Source organism: Aquarana catesbeiana, linkage group LG05 (assembly GCF_042186555.1).
Source record: "Aquarana catesbeiana isolate 2022-GZ linkage group LG05, ASM4218655v1, whole genome shotgun sequence".
In the NCBI taxonomy this organism is placed as follows: domain Eukaryota; kingdom Metazoa; phylum Chordata; class Amphibia; order Anura; family Ranidae; genus Aquarana; species Aquarana catesbeiana.
In genome coordinates, this window is record NC_133328.1 from 97,418,858 (window position 1) to 97,434,532 (window position 15,675).

At 43.2% G+C, this 15,675-nt stretch overlaps 1 protein-coding gene across 2 annotated transcripts in view; it reads right to left on the bottom strand.

The window, feature by feature from the left end:
* NUB1 (negative regulator of ubiquitin like proteins 1) overlaps positions 1-15,675 on the bottom strand; it is a 102,593-nt gene that overhangs the window by 36,111 nt on the left and 50,807 nt on the right. For both annotated transcript variants that reach the window (XM_073629995.1, XM_073629996.1), the window contains exons 10-12: positions 12,503-12,610; positions 11,937-12,089; positions 3,563-3,709 (exon numbers count right to left, since the gene is read on the bottom strand). In XM_073629995.1, coding sequence (XP_073486096.1) covers positions 3,563-3,709; positions 11,937-12,089; positions 12,503-12,610 — 408 coding nt within the window. The remainder of the gene's footprint in view (positions 1-3,562; positions 3,710-11,936; positions 12,090-12,502; positions 12,611-15,675) is intronic.

A 15,675-nucleotide genomic window follows, 5' to 3' on the forward strand; every position in this document is an offset into this window, starting at 1 on the left:
AGAGTGAAGTTCCGCTATATTTTTTTTAAAATTAAATAATAAACATGTTAAAGTGGAATGTTAAAAATGTCTCTTCTGCATTAAGGTTACTTACCTGCCTGCCCGCAGTGAGCTGCATACGCACAGATTGTTGTACATGTTTGGCAATGCTGATTTGACTGAACTCCAATGCATGAGTAACGTCATCTCGGGCAATGAAAGCAGGCAGCGAATAATGTCTTGAAGCTAGCTGCCCGAAGATATCAGTGACCGGATGGGAGCTGCGGGATGTTGCATCACTGCAGCCAAGGTGAGTATAGTTCTGCTTTAATACTTACCTGCTCTGTGCAATGGCTTACCTCCTCTTCTGGAGTCCCCCACCGACATGATTGTTTTTTTTTTTTCGCCAAGTGCACCCTCAGCAAGCTAGCTGTTGAGGGTGGACTTGTGCAGGCACGCTCCTGAGCCAGGCTGTGTGTGTCCACAACATTAGAGGTGATTAAAGATAAAGGGGCAGCGAGGGGTAAACAAGGATGCTGTGCAGGTGCTGGATGTACAATTAATCAACCAATGAAGTAATTGGTTATTAGGGCACCAGTAGAAGGCCCACACAGAGTCCAAGGTTGTAATGCTGCACAATAAAATTCTGTGGATTGGGCAAGTTTGATTCACTCCCTGGGTTGTTGATAATTTTGGGGCAATTTGGGGTAATTTTTAGGTATTGGAAGACAGCACTTGAACAAGATTTGCAGCAGTGGTGGCAACTCTGTACATGCTCAGGTTTCAGTGAGTTTCTAGACGGAGCATTTCCTCCCCATCACATCTGAGTAGCCCATGTGACTATAGTCACACATGCGGGCGTATACATAATGGTAAATGACAGCCCATGCCCTCCCGCCCTCCCTCCCTCCCTCGTCCTCCATACTCAATAACCAGTTGAACACAACGGGGGCAAGGCATTACAAGTAGATTCATGGAGGAATCACCTCCCTCTTATTCTAAGACACAGGCTGGAGGGGTGTGACACAGCCTGTGACTGGCAGAAGTCTGCCCATACAGTATTATTTCCACAAAATAATAGAGATTTGATTTCAAATATACAGTATATTGATAGGACAATTTACAATAGTTTATTGATATTTTTTTACTCTGTATTCCAAAGGCTGCTTTTTTATTTTATTTTGAACATGTGACCAGAAGAGGACTTGAAGCTCCTCCTGCTTATGTTTCTCTGCAGACAGGCTGGGAAAGAGCTGGATCATGTGACAGCTGTATATCAGCTTGGAAAAGGGTACTTAGATTTTTTTGATTAAAATAATTACAGTGCCATCGTCCACATACAGAAATAGAAGGGACAAGGTAAAAAAAAAAAAAAAAAAAAAAAAAAAAAAAAAAAAGTGTGTGTGTTTAGTATCACTTTAATTGTGAACGTCAGTCTCCTCAACTAATTAGTCTGGAATAACTAGTAGGGGCCCATTCCAACCAATCAGATAACAGTAGCAGCTAGCAACATTGTGACCCTTAGCTGAAAATAATTTCTGGCAATCTATAAAAATGAAACAACCACATTTATTCCCCAACGTTCGCACTTCCACTGTTATGGGCTGTGTTATTTGCCAATGAAGTAACCCCCAGCTCCACCTGTAAGCCTTCAGGTTTTTCAGGTTACCCGATTCAAACTGTACTGATGGCTTCCCTTCCTCCATGATCTGTCAGCATCATTAAGTCAGCCACACATGGATCGAAATTTGGTTGGTTCAGCAGGGAATGGCCAAATTTCAATCCATTTATAGGCACTGTTGTTGTACAGAAGTCGCTCTACAGATCGACTTCTATACAACCATCCTGTTGGATTTGCGTGCGATCAGTACTGCAAACGATATCTGATCAATGTGTTCTACCGACAGGGAAGCTTCCCCGCTGTCAGAATGCAATAGCTTGGTGGGAGGATTCCCCTACCCACCTTGATTGTGTGGCTGGGGAAATCGGGTTAGTATGGGCTGCCTTAGGTGGAACTTTGGGCACAATAAAGGGGGCCTTCCTGGTTGCAATCTTGCTTGGACCCCATATTAATGTGGGACATACTACCATGACTACAACTTTATAACTCTTAAAGAAGACACACAAGAAGCTGTCCACACACACATATAACTTTTTCGATCTTAACCTTTGATCCAAGGCACGAGGAAATGATTTGTGTCTGTATTCAAAACATTCATGTTGCTTGCAACAGAGTAATTGTTATAAATGCTAAAAAGAATGAAGCAGTAATCTGTATTCCTGGGTTATCTGATCTCTCTGGTCATTTGGTTTTACTAAAGTAACATTTTGGAAACTGCTTAATGTACTTGGCACTCTAGCGCTAAAAAAAAAAAAAAAAAAAAAAAAATCTTATTTTTGTTCTATTAGAAATGTGGAAAGCCAATATTGTATGGAAGGAGAACTCACAAAAATGTTGATGCTAGATGGGCATTTGATTTAAAGTGACTGTCACATGTAAAATAAAGAAAGCTGCAAGCAGGCATTAAGTGCATGTGATCCGAGAGGAAGTGAGAGCGGGTACCTGTCAAAATCGGGTACCTGCTTCCTCCTGAAAAAAAAAAAAAATGACCTGCCAAATGTGGCAGAGGAGGGGGGAGAAGGACTTAAAGTGAAACTTCCCTTTTTGGGTGAAGCTCTGCTTTAACAATACAAATACAACGCAAGCACCTTGTGGTAACTCAAAATATTTGCGGTGCACTTGAGGAACCCATAATATAGGTAAGAAAATTTTAAAAAAATGTCAGCCTTTGGAATTACCTGCATTTCTGCATACATACATTGTAAACAGAGAATAGGCAGAAAACCATTGCATTCCATTTTAGCATATGGAACTGCTGCTGTTTCTCATAAAAGTGTTCCACAAACTAAAGTGGAGAATGCATGGTTAATGGTTTGATTTACTGTTAGAAATGCTCACTAATTGTTCAGATTTACTAACATAGTCTGAACAATTAGTGATTCTGATTAACATCAGAAAATGGTTAGGTTCGTCCTGATGGCGGCTTAAAATCAATACGTGACTCATATGAATGGAGGAGTCAAACTGTGCATACAACTGTATATTTTGTACATTTAACCCAGCATCATAAGCATTTCACAGGTAAGCTACCTAGGAAAGTAAGTGTTCATGTGGACCTGGAAGGACCATGGCGTACATGCTGAAAAAAAGCTCTTACAAATGCTTGATACTTAAAAAAAAAAAAAAAAAAACTATATTACCCGAAGGCCTCATTTACACTTGCGGTCAGGGGACAGTAAACATGGCACATTAAAAATGATACCCCCTGTCAAATTCAGCGAGCAGTAAAGCCACCGACCAAGACCCATTCAAGATAATGGCTAGGCTCACGTTTGTGTCACAGTATTTCCATAAAGAACAAACCTTTAAAAAAGGCATTTAGTACATGACAATGTCAGCCGTTCCTGTTCCACATTCTGAAAAACAATCCACTGCGTATTTCAAATACTGCCGCTGGTGTAAATAAGCTCTAAAACCATCTTGTTTATTTGATCACAGGACACAGAGTGAACGAAAATTTACCTGGACTGCACGGTCAATGTTCCCACTGGCCTGACTTAAGGCCTCTGCAGCAGCAGTCTCAGAATACCCCATCCCACGCAGAGTATTGATCTTGTCCAGTCTTTTTCTTCTCTTCTCTCTCTCTTCTTTTTTAATCTTTGCCTTTTCCTGAAAAATGTAATTGAAAAATGTTTTATTATTATCAGCCCAACAAGAAAGAAAGTAGGGGGATTATAACTATTGCCCCTTCCAACCAAAATTATAATCACAAGTTAGATGACTTCACTTTTCTACTGAAAAAGAATGTTCACATTCATACAGACCTAAGATATTTAGACTGACTGACTGTCAATCTGACATACTGCAAAGAATGAAATGTAATTGCAGAGCTGAAGCCATTATACCAGGGGTAGGCAACCCCCGGCACTGGTGCCGTAAGCAGCACTTGAAGCCTCTTTTGCCGGCACACAACTCTCTTCCCATCAGCAGAGCAGTGCAGGGAAGGGTCAGTGAGACACTAATGCATTCCAATTTCACAATTCCCCACGCCACACTTGCACTGAGGGGGAGGCACTGTACCCCCACACATTGTAAAAGATGGGAAACATTGTTTGGTTCTCCAACTTTGCTGCAGCTGCGATCAACAGCTTTTGTGACAGGAGAGAGATTGGGTGCAGTTCTGCTAGGGGGGGGGGGGGGGGGGCGGTCCCTGTTTCCAGGAGGAGGACTGTCATTGGCGACTGCTAAAGCCAATCACAGTCCTGCTAGCCCCGTCCACCATCTGGAGGAAGATGACTCGCTTGGTTGCCACTACCAGTCTCAGAGAGAAGGGATTTCACTGTGACTGAGAAAACCATAATCAGGTAACAGTTTGTGGAAGTACTGTTGAGCTTCTGGAAACTTTGTTGAAATTATTCCTTTGGGTAACTTACTACTGAACCCCTGCACTCTGTTATGTTCAGCCACAGCCAGTATTCAGCACAATGAAAACCACACCCAACTTTTCCTGTGGCACAGAGCGCCGCACTTTTTCTCAGCTGCAGGGGCCCAACTTATGATCCTGCACACAGGCCCACTGATTTCAGAAAATGCCTGACCTGAGCTCATCATTGCACATCTATCCCAGATGCTTGTATGTGACATCACATACAAGCACATGGGCTGGATGCGAGAGTTGAAACAGTAGGATGAGTGTGCCAGGACAGGTAGATGTGTCTCTGCTTTGTTTCACCACTCTGCATATCACACATATCATAGATGAGAAGAGGGTACAGATGAGCAGGAGGGTACAGCGGTGGGGAAAATGAGCAGGAGGAGTTCAGAGGTGGGGCAGAGAAGCAAGGAGGTACAGAGTTGGGGCAGATGTGCAGAGGAGAAAGGCGGTACATCGGTGGAACAAAGGAGCAGGGGGTTACAGTGGTGGGGCAGATGTGCAGGGGGTTACAGTGGTGGGCAGATTTACATGGGGTTACAGTGATGGGACAGATGTGCAGGGGGTTACAGTGGTGGGACAGATGAGCAGGGGGTTACAGTGGTGGGACAGATGAGAAAGGGGGTACATTGGTGGGACAGATGAGCAGGGGGGGCAGTGATCTGAGGTGTGACGATGCATGAATTGGGGCTGATCTGAGGTGTGGAGTTGCAGGATGTTAATTTCTCACTATTAAAGTAGTTTACACTAGCATTTACTTTATGAAAAATCATTTTCGTGATTGAGAGGGTAAAGTTGTTATAAAATCGGCATGCTCAATTTCTTTGAAAAATTTTTTTCGGCACACTGTGCTCAAAAAGGTTGCCTACCCCTGCGTTATACTGTAACTCTAGTCCCCTCTAAACCAGTGCCATCTATTGCTACATCTATAAAACCAGTTATAGTGGGGAAAATAATAATTTGATCCCCTTCAGATTTTGTAAGTTTGCCCACTTACAAAAAAATGAATGGTCTATAATTGTTATCATAGGCGTATTTTAAATGATAGCGACAGAATATCAACCAAAAATAACACGATACAAATTTTATATATGGAGTTGCAGTTCAGTGAGTAAAATAAGTACTTGATCCCCTACCAACCAACAATAATTTTGGCTCCCACAGACTGGCTACAGTAAAGTATATGCTCATGTGGTACACAGATTAGTCCAGTCAATTTAAGAAGGGGCTCCTAACGACAACTCGCTACGTGCATAAAAGACACCTGTCCACAGAATCTTTCTTCCATTCAAACCTCTTGATCATGGGCAAGACCAAAAAACTGTCAAAGGATGTCTGGGACAAGATTGTAGACCTGCACAAGGCTGGAATGGGCTACAAGACGATCAGCTTGGTGAGAAGAAGACACCTGTAGGAGCGATTATTCGCAAATGGAAAGAATAACCATCAATCACACTTAGTCTGGAGCATCATGCAAGGTGTCGTCTCATGGGCTAAGGATGATCATGAGAAAAGTGAGGGATCAACCCAGAACTACAAGTGAGGAGCTTGTGAATGATCTCAAGGTAGTTGGAACCACAGTCACCAAACAAACCATTGGCAACACAATACGTAGCCATAGACTGAAATTCTGCATGCCCGCAAGGTCCCCCTCCTCAAGAAAACCCATGTACAGGCCCATCTGAAGTTTGCCAATGAACATCATAATGATTCAGAGAAGGATTTGGAGAAAGTGCTGTGGTCAAATGAGAACAAAAATTGAGCTTTTTGGCATTAACTCGACTTGCTGTGTTTGGCGGAAGAAAAATGCAGACTATGACCCCAAAAACACCATCCCTACAGTCAAGCACTGTTTCTCTGCTAAAGATATAGGCTGACTTTGCCACATAGAGGGGCCAATGATTGTAAAATCTGGGATGAGGACCTTATTCCCTCAGCCAAAACATTGAAGATGGGTCGTGGATGGGTCTTCCAGCATGACAATGACCCAAAACATACTGCCAAGGCAAGAAAAGAGTGGCTCAGGAAGATGCACATTAAGGTCATGGAGTGGCCTAGTCAGTCTCCAGACCTTAACCCTATAAAAAAAAAAAATTTATGGAGGGAGCTGAAACTTTGAGTTGCCAAGTGACAGCCAAGAAACCTTAAGGATTAAGATAAGATCTGCAATGAAGAGAGGACCAAAATCCCTCCTGAGATGGGTGCAAACCTAGTAACCAACTAGAAAGAAATGTCTTACTTCTGTGCTTGCCAAAAAGGGTTTCTCCACCAAGTCATGTTTTGCTTGGGGATCAAATACTTATTTTACTCACTGAACTGCAACTCAATTTATAACATGTGTATCATGTGTTTTTTCTGGATTTGTGGTTGGTATTGTGTCTCCAGCATTTTAAATACACCTATGATAAAATCTAGAGACCCTTCATTTCTTTGTGAGTAAACAAACTTACAAAATCTGCAGAGGATCAAATATTTTCCCCACTGTATATGGATTGACTCTTAATGCTTATTGAGATCCGTAAACATCGGTGGAGTGACATCGCCGTCCAGGCTCTAAACAGGATATGTGCATAAGACCTTTTTATTTTAGAGGTCAATAAGATAAGGTGATAAGGTGAGACCGTATCCATAAGAGGTGGTGGTGGTGTTACACCTGAACACACAACAGAGGATTTTTTCCATTTGTGGGAGTTTTTAAAGGACTTATATTCATGGACACTTGTTTTTTTAACATTGGTCACCACACATATACTTTTCATGTCTTCATCGGTTTATGGCACACGTGGTATTGATAATCACAAGAAGGTGGTAAATATGTATAACGCTACAAACATATGCTAGTGCTTTCAAAGAACATGTTTCTAATTGGAACACTGAAGCAGTCAAATTTACACCTTACATATATGCAGGATGTCCTTTCTGCTTAGTAGTTCAGCATAATGATTGTGTTTTACTGCACTTATCTACAAGAATACAGTCACAACTAGGACTGCACCATTTCACTGAAAACTATACACCAGGGGTAGACAACATTAGCACTCCAGCTGTAGTGAAGCTACAAATCCCCAAATGGATTTGCAAGACTGACAGCCACAGGCATGACTCCTAGAGGCAGAGGCATAAAGAGATTTGTAGTTTCACCACAGCTGCAGTGCTGAAGTTGCAGACACCTACCACACACTCTAACCTGTAATCAAATGTCTCACTGCAGTGGCTTAGCAAGGTTGCTAACTGCACAATTTAGAACAGAAATACTAGGAGAGACTTTAAAGTGGTTGTAAAGGCTCAAGGTTTTTTACCTTCATGCATTATATGCATGAAGGCAAAAAACACCTGTGTGCAGCCCTGCCCCCCCACTAATACTTACCGGAGCCCCATCTCGATCAAGCAATGTGCACGAAACCAGTGGCTCTCCCGGATCTCTTCATCCTCATTGGTTGAGGCCATCGGCTCCCGATAATCACAGCCAGTAAGTCAATGAGGAGAGAGTAGAGGCGGGGCCCAAGCCATGCTCCATGTGTGAATGGACACACAGAGCAGCAGTTCGTGAGCGAGCCTGCTTGGGTGATCCCCAAAGCAGGGAGGGAAGAGGAGGAAGAAGGAAGAAGAGGAGGAGGGAGAGGAGGGAGAGGAGGGAGAGGAGGGAGAGGAGGGAGAGGAGGGAGAGGAGGGAGAGGAGGGAGAGGAGGGAGAGGAGGGAGAGGAGGGAGAGGAGGGAGAGGAGGGAGAGGAGGGAGAGGAGGGAGAGGAGGGAGAGAGAGGAGGGAGAGGAGGGAGAGGTTCCCTATAAAGATGCCAAATAACATTTCGCCTCATAATTGTCATATACAGTTGGGCTCATAAGTTTACATACCCTGTCAGAATTTATGATTTCTTGGCCATTTTTCAGTGAATATGAATGATAACACAAAAACATTTATTTCACTCATGGTTAGTGTTTGGCTGAAGCCATTTATCATCATCAAGCAAATGTGTTTACTCTTTTTAAATCATAATCACAACAGAAACTACCCAAATGACCCTGATCAAAAGTTTACATACCTCAGTTCTTAATACCGTGTATTGCCCCCTTTAACATCAATGACAGCTTGAAGTCTTTTGAGGTATTTGTGGATGAGGCTCTTTATCGTCTCAGATGGTAAAGCAGCCCATTCGTCTTGGCAAAAAGCCTTCAGTTCCTGTAAATTCTTGGGCTGTCTTGCATGAACTGCAAGTTGGAGATCTGCCCAGAGTGGCTCAATGATATTGAGGTCAGGAGACTGGGATGGCCACTCCAGAACCTTCACTTTATTCTGCTGTAGCCAATGACAGGTCGACTGGGCCTTGTGTTTTGGATCATTAAAATGGAATGTCCAAGTGCGTCCCATGCACAGCTTCCCGGCTTATGAATGCAAATGTTCCTCCAGTATATTTTGATAACATACTGCATTCTTCTTGCCATCAATTTTGACCAAATTTCCTGTGCCTTTGTAGCTCGCATATCCCCAAAACATCAGTGATCCACCTCCATGTTTCACAGTAGGAATGGTGTACCTTTCATCATAGGCCTTGTTGACTCCTCTCCAAATGAAGTGTTTATGGTTGTGGCCAAAATAGCTCAATTTTGGTCTTATCACTCAAAATGACTTTGTGCCAGAAGGTTTGAGGCTTGTCTGTGCGCGGTTTAGCGTATTGTCAGGGCTGGTGCAAGGATTTTTGACACCCTAAGCGAAACCTAATTTTGTCACCCCCCCCTTGGCACCACCCCGACCTCACCCCCTTTGCCCTGCCCAAGTATACCGCACCTTTTTAATGAAGCGCCCATCAAAACGCAGCCCACCAGCGCCCATCAAATGCAGCCCCACCAGCGCCCATCAAATGCAGCCACACCAGCGCCCATCAAATGCAGCCCCACCAGCGCCCATCAATGAATGTGCGAACAGAGCGGCAGCTGCCTGCTGATGCTGAGACTTAGTTGCTTGCTGCAGAGAGAAGAGAGTAGGAACACCATTGGCCGTGCGCCCTAGGCAGCTGCCTAGGTTTGCCTAGTGGTAGCACCGGCCCTGTGTATTGTAAGCGGTATACTTTGTGGCATTTGCCTAGTAATGGCTTTCTTCTGGCAACTCGACCATGCAGCCCATCTTTCTTCAAGTGCCTCCTTATTGTGCATCTTGAAACAGCCACACCACATGTTTTCAGAGAGTCCTGTATTTCACCTGAAGCCATTTGTGGGTTATTCTTTGCATCCTGAAGAATTTTCCTGGCAGTTGTGGCTGAAATCTTAGTTTGTCTACCTGTGGTTTGGTTTCAACAGAACCCCTCGTTTTCCACTTCTTGATTAGAGTTTGAACACTGCTGATTGACATTCTCAATTCCTTGAATATCTTTTTAGATCCCTTTCCTGTTTTATACAGTTCAACTACCTTTTCCCGCAGATCCTTTGGACTATTATTTTGCTTTCCCCATGACTCAGAATCCAGAAACGTCAGTGCAGCACTGGATGAAAGTTGCAAGGGTCGGTCAGGAGTCCAGAAGCTCATTGACCTTTTATACACACACATTAATTACAAGCAAACAGATCACAGGTGGAGGATGGTTACCTTTTGTTGGAGTTCAACATAAATTAGTATCATATTTCTGGAGGTTTACTTCCTGGTTGATACAGCCAGGTGGCCTAGGCTGGAGTGTAGCCAATTAAGCCTAACTCTGCGTGACAATACTGACTCCAGTCTGTCTATGAGAATTCCTGATTAGCATGTCTGCAAACAAAGCTTCAAAGAGAGCCACTGCTGCCAAGGTGACTGATGGGTTAAGCTAAGATCTGACCCATGTCTGACAGTGGCGATTCATGGACAAGTGCTGCCCCCTAGTGGACAATACAGCATGCTTCCTGGAGAATGGATAGATGTTAGGAATATCTATGAGGAGGAGGCAAGTGGGGGTGGCTACGAGTGGGCGTGTATGTTTGAGTAAAAAGGAGCACACGCAGACAATTTGCCCTCTCTCTCACTTCTGATGCTGGCCTTGGCCTGAGCCTCTTCCCCCTTTCCTTTTGGATCATGGCTTGGGCCTAAGCCTCATGGCTCTGGCCCTCTTTTTCAACATCTTGAGACCAGCCGATGAGTCCAGTCTAGAGGACCTGATAAGTATATTCTTGTATTGTGTTCTGATTGTAAGCTTCGTAATATTGTAATATCTTTCTAGTATTTCATGTTAGCTTTCTTATTTCCTTGGGAAAGAAATAAAACTTTATTCCTTATAAACCGTGTGTTTGGTTTCATACTAACCTTGTATTATTGTGATATCAACAGTAACATGTGCTTAAAGTTTAATATAGACCAACTATAGGGATCAGGCAGTTTAATACATGTATGCAATAGTTATATAGGCTATAAAAGATTGTAATATTGCATAGATTACTTCACCTTTAATGATTTAAAAAGAGTAAACACAGTTGATTGATAATAAATGGCTTCAGCCAAACACTAACCATGAGTGAAAGAAAAGTTTGTGTTATCATTCATATTCACTGAAAAATGGCCAAGAAATCAAATTCTGACAGGGTATGTAAATTTATGAGCACAACTGTACAAGAATCCAATGTTGATAATAAAGGCCTAATATTTAATTTGTGTGGTTACTGGTAAGTTGAGTCACATACTGATCTTGTATATCGCTCTCCAGTGGTGAAATATTCCAACACTGATACCAAACCAGATCCTCTGAGAGGTCACACTCCATTGGGGAACACCATCATTTGGCTCAGAGAGTAATTCAGACCATCATCATTCATCCAAAACTGAAAACATAATTTTTCAGTGGAGATGTCAGAGACCAGACATGAGGAAATACCTGAGGGAATCATACATTATTTAAATGCGTTACTTTCAGTGACCGCTGATAGGGTGAAGGAAACGAATCCATCGCTTCATCTTCCTCAGTCTTAAAATGCATTTCTAGGCAAACCCTTTTTTTTTTTTTTTTTCAAGGTTTGGATGTTGTGGAAGGGTTAGGCCCTCCATCAAGTTTTTATTGCAGTCTGGGTACCATCGGGGAGATTCAACACTGTGCTTGTCCGAATACTGTTGTCACTGAAATCGAATGTTAGGGGGTATTCTAAATGTTTTCAATTAACTCTAGAACAAAAGGTAAGAAGAAATGACACCTGTGCTGGGGACAACTGTCTAAGACGGGATTTCCCCTCACTTTGGGAGATTTAATCTAACTTCTGTTACATCCCTGAAGCGAAGAGAAATTTCCCCAATGGTACACAAACAGCAAAAATAATAATCTGTCCAATCAGAAGGCTGGGAATGCGCTTCTGTCCAAGTTGTATTGAAGTGTGTCTGTAATTGTGCACTTAGTTTTTTTTCCCCTGACGCTTTAAACATATCTGTATTTTATTATTAACTATATATCCAGTGTATTCACACATTCTGGCAGTCTCTATTTAGCAATAACTAAACACGATCCTGGTTGTTATACCTCTCGTTTACATGAAATATGGTTGGCAGCATGTTCCACATTCCCATAACATGCTCGTAGCGCCAAGCGTGCCTCCTGAGCTGTGCATCCCAATTGCAATAAAGTCTCTACTTTTGCTGGGTCGATGGAGAGCTCATTATACAATCGGCTAGCCTAAAAAATACAACAGATTAATTTTTCACACAGGGAAATAACTTTGTTATTGATTATCATAAGCTTGCAATTGATGCAGCACTACATTACATGGCTTACGTTAATAAATAACATGTAATATACAGCTTCCGAATAAACAACTAATCAGCAATGAAAAATCAAATAGCCTGACTTCTGTAAATTATTAAAAACCTGATGTCTGTCCAGGTCCGATTTAGGAATTTTGACCTCTCAATATAAATATAGAAAATCCAAATATTTAAAAGCAGAATGGCATTTTGTAAAGGAGCATTTGTTTGCAAACACAAATCAGTGCGAATGCAAAAGCAGCCTAAATCGCAGAAGAAACTCCGAAGCATCTCAAATACAATACTGACCCCCATTGTAAAAGAAATACACTTTCAATATCGTACCTCTGATAGTTTTTGTGATGCTTCGTTGGCTCTTCCATTGTGGTAATTTACTATTCCTTGCAGAAGATTAAGTCTTAGAAATAAAACTCTCTCTCTCCCGTAACTGCCCTGTAACAAAGAACACACTTGGTAACAACTTAAAAAACGATAAACACAAACAGAGCATGCAAAAAATAATGAAAAAATGTTTAGTCAAATTTTTATTTAAAAAGAGAAGTATGGCCAAAGCTTTTTTCATCATACTTCTCTTCTGGGTCACAGGAGTGCACTTACTTGTACTCTTCTGTGACCCAGAGTCAGCCGTCAGCGCACTAAAGCCCGCTGTTGGCTGACATCACAAAGGCAGTCCAGGCTCTGGAAGGATCCCGACAATAACATAGGGATCCACCCAGATACCTGATCAGAAGCTGGCTCATCCTCCCAGCACACCCAGTGAGCGCTGGAGAAGAACAGAAAGCGGCGACGGAACAATCAGTGCTCTCTGTTCACAGCCTACTGAAAACTGAGCAATCAGTGGTCATGTGATCACTCTGTGCTAGGGCTTAGAGTCATCAGGGGGCAGCTGCAGCATCAGGGAGGCGAGTATGTTTTTTTTTTTTTTTGTAAATCACATAAATCTCCTTTAAAAAGTACTTTAAGTTAAAAGTGAAGATTTTCTATTCTATTCAATTTTATAGGGAACATCTGGATGTCAATTGTGCCAAAAAAGTACCCAAAAGAAAATCTTCTGTCTTGAGTGTAAAAAAGCAGTGCACATCCTGTACCTTGAGCATCATAGAATGAACAGGATAAAATTGCGAGCCCCATACAGCTTTAATGGTTCACAAAAATAATTTTTTTTCGTCATACTTTCCAGTAAAATCCTTTTCTTTGAGTACATCATGGGACACAGAGTCAGGCTAATATTCACTACCTGCTGGGTTATACTTCATCTCCAGGTGAATGGACACTCGTAGACCAAAGTTCTTTAGACAGGAAGTGATCCCCAATATATCCCCTCCTACACAGGAAGCACTTCTTTTTTGAGGATTCAGTGCTTGCTACAAAACTGAAGGGAGGGATCTCTGTGTCCGATGATGCACTCAAAGAAAAGGATTTTACAAAATCCTATTTTCTTTTTCATACATCATGGGACACAGAGTCAGGCTAATATTAATTACCTGCTGGGATGTCCCAGAGCAATAGCCTTGAGGGGTGGGAGACACCATACCAAACAATAGCCATCAGAACTTATATGGCAGCCCGCAGTAAACTGCGGCTGAAAGCCGAATCCTTGGCTGCTTAAACATCCACTTGATAAAATTTTGTGAACGTATGCACTGAAGACCAGGTAGCAGCCTTATAAATCTGACCCACAGATGCCTGATGGCGAAAAGCCCAGGAGGTTCCTACACCCCTGGTAGAATGAGCTCTCGCCCTAAAGGGAGGAGGAGCTTTACGTTTCAGACCGTAGGCCTGAATGATCAATTGACGGACACAATTGGCAATGGAAGCCTTGGAAGCTGCCTGCCCCTTCTTGGGTCCTTTTGGTAAAGCAAAAAAGGAGTCTGATCCTCGGATCGCTGCAGATCTAGATAAATAAACCTTGACTGCCCGGACAACGTCCAATGAATACAGTCGTCTCTCTTCGGTCGAGCAAGGCTGAGAGAAAAAAGAAGGCAAAATATCCTGATTTAAATGAAAGGCCAACACCACTTTTGGCAAAAAGGATGGAACAGGTCATAACACGACCCTGTTGTGGTGAAGGATCACATATGGTTCCCTGCATGAAAGGGCCACCAACTCCGACACCCTTGTAGCTGAGGTGATGGCCATCAGGAAGGCTAGCTTGCGTGACAGCAAGTCTAATGGAATTTCCTTGATAGGTTCAAATGGTTGTTTCTGTAACACAGACAGCACCAAGTTCAAGTCCCAAGGACACATAGGTGACCTAATGGGGGGAAGCAAGCAAGTTGCTCCTTGCATAAAGGTTCGGATCAGCGAATGGGAGGCTAAAGGCCTGTGGAAGAATACCGATAGGGCCAAAACTTGACCCCTGATGGTACTCAAAGCCAATTTGATTTCCACAGCTTACTGTAGAAAAGAGAAAATTCTCCCAATCACGTATTTCCTTGGATGCCATTTTTTGGCTTCACAACAAGCAATACAAGTCTTCCAGACCCTATGATAAATTTTCCTAGTGACAGTTTTTCTAGCATTCACTAGGGTAGACACTACTGGTCCCGAGATGCCACGGTCCTTCAGCACCCTGGCTTCAATAGTCATGTGGTCAAATTTAGATACTGTAAATTGGGTGGAATATAGGACCTTGAGACAGATCGGGGCGACCTGGAAGCGTCCATGGCCCCTCTATTGTCAGTCTCACAATCTCCGGGCACCAGGTCCTTTTGGGCCAGGCTGGTGCCACCAGAATGACTGGAACCCCCTCTTTCCGAATCCTGCGCAACAAATGTGGAAGCAGAGGGATCGGAGGGAAAGCATAAACCAGGGAGTACTGTCTCCATAGAACTATCAGAGCATCTGCTCCAACTGCCAGAGGATCCCTTGTTCGGAACACAAATTGCTGTAGCTTGTTGAACCTGGATGCCAATAGGTCGAACTCTGGCCATCCTCAACGCTGGCAAATTTCCTTGAACACCCCTGGGTGTAGGGACCATTCCCCCGGGCAGATCTTCTGGCGGCTGAGGTAATCTGCCTTCCAGTTCTCTACTCCCGGGATATGGACTGCCGATATTAATTGGCACATGTCCCTCTGCCCAGGCTAGTATGTAGTTCACCTCCTTCAGAGCTGAATGACTCCTGGTACCGCCTTGGTGGTTTATATAGACCACTGCAGTGGCATTGTGCAACTGAACCCTGATAGGGCAGTCCTGAGGCTCCACCCTCCAGGACCATAGGGCAAGACGTACTGTCTGTAATTCCAGGATGTTGATGGGAAGGGTCCCTTCTGTCCCTGACCATTTCCCCTGAGCAGTGAGCCCTTCTAGGGTTGCTCCCCAGCTTAAGAGACTGGCATCTGTAGTCCGTACTCTCCAAGGATTTTCCCTTTCGCAGGTTCTGATCCTGCAACCACCAGTTTAGGCCTAAGCGTGCCTGAGGAGATTAGCACATTGGATAATCCAGGGCTTGTCTGCTTCTGATCCAGGCCAAGAAGATGTCTGGTAGTAAAAGCC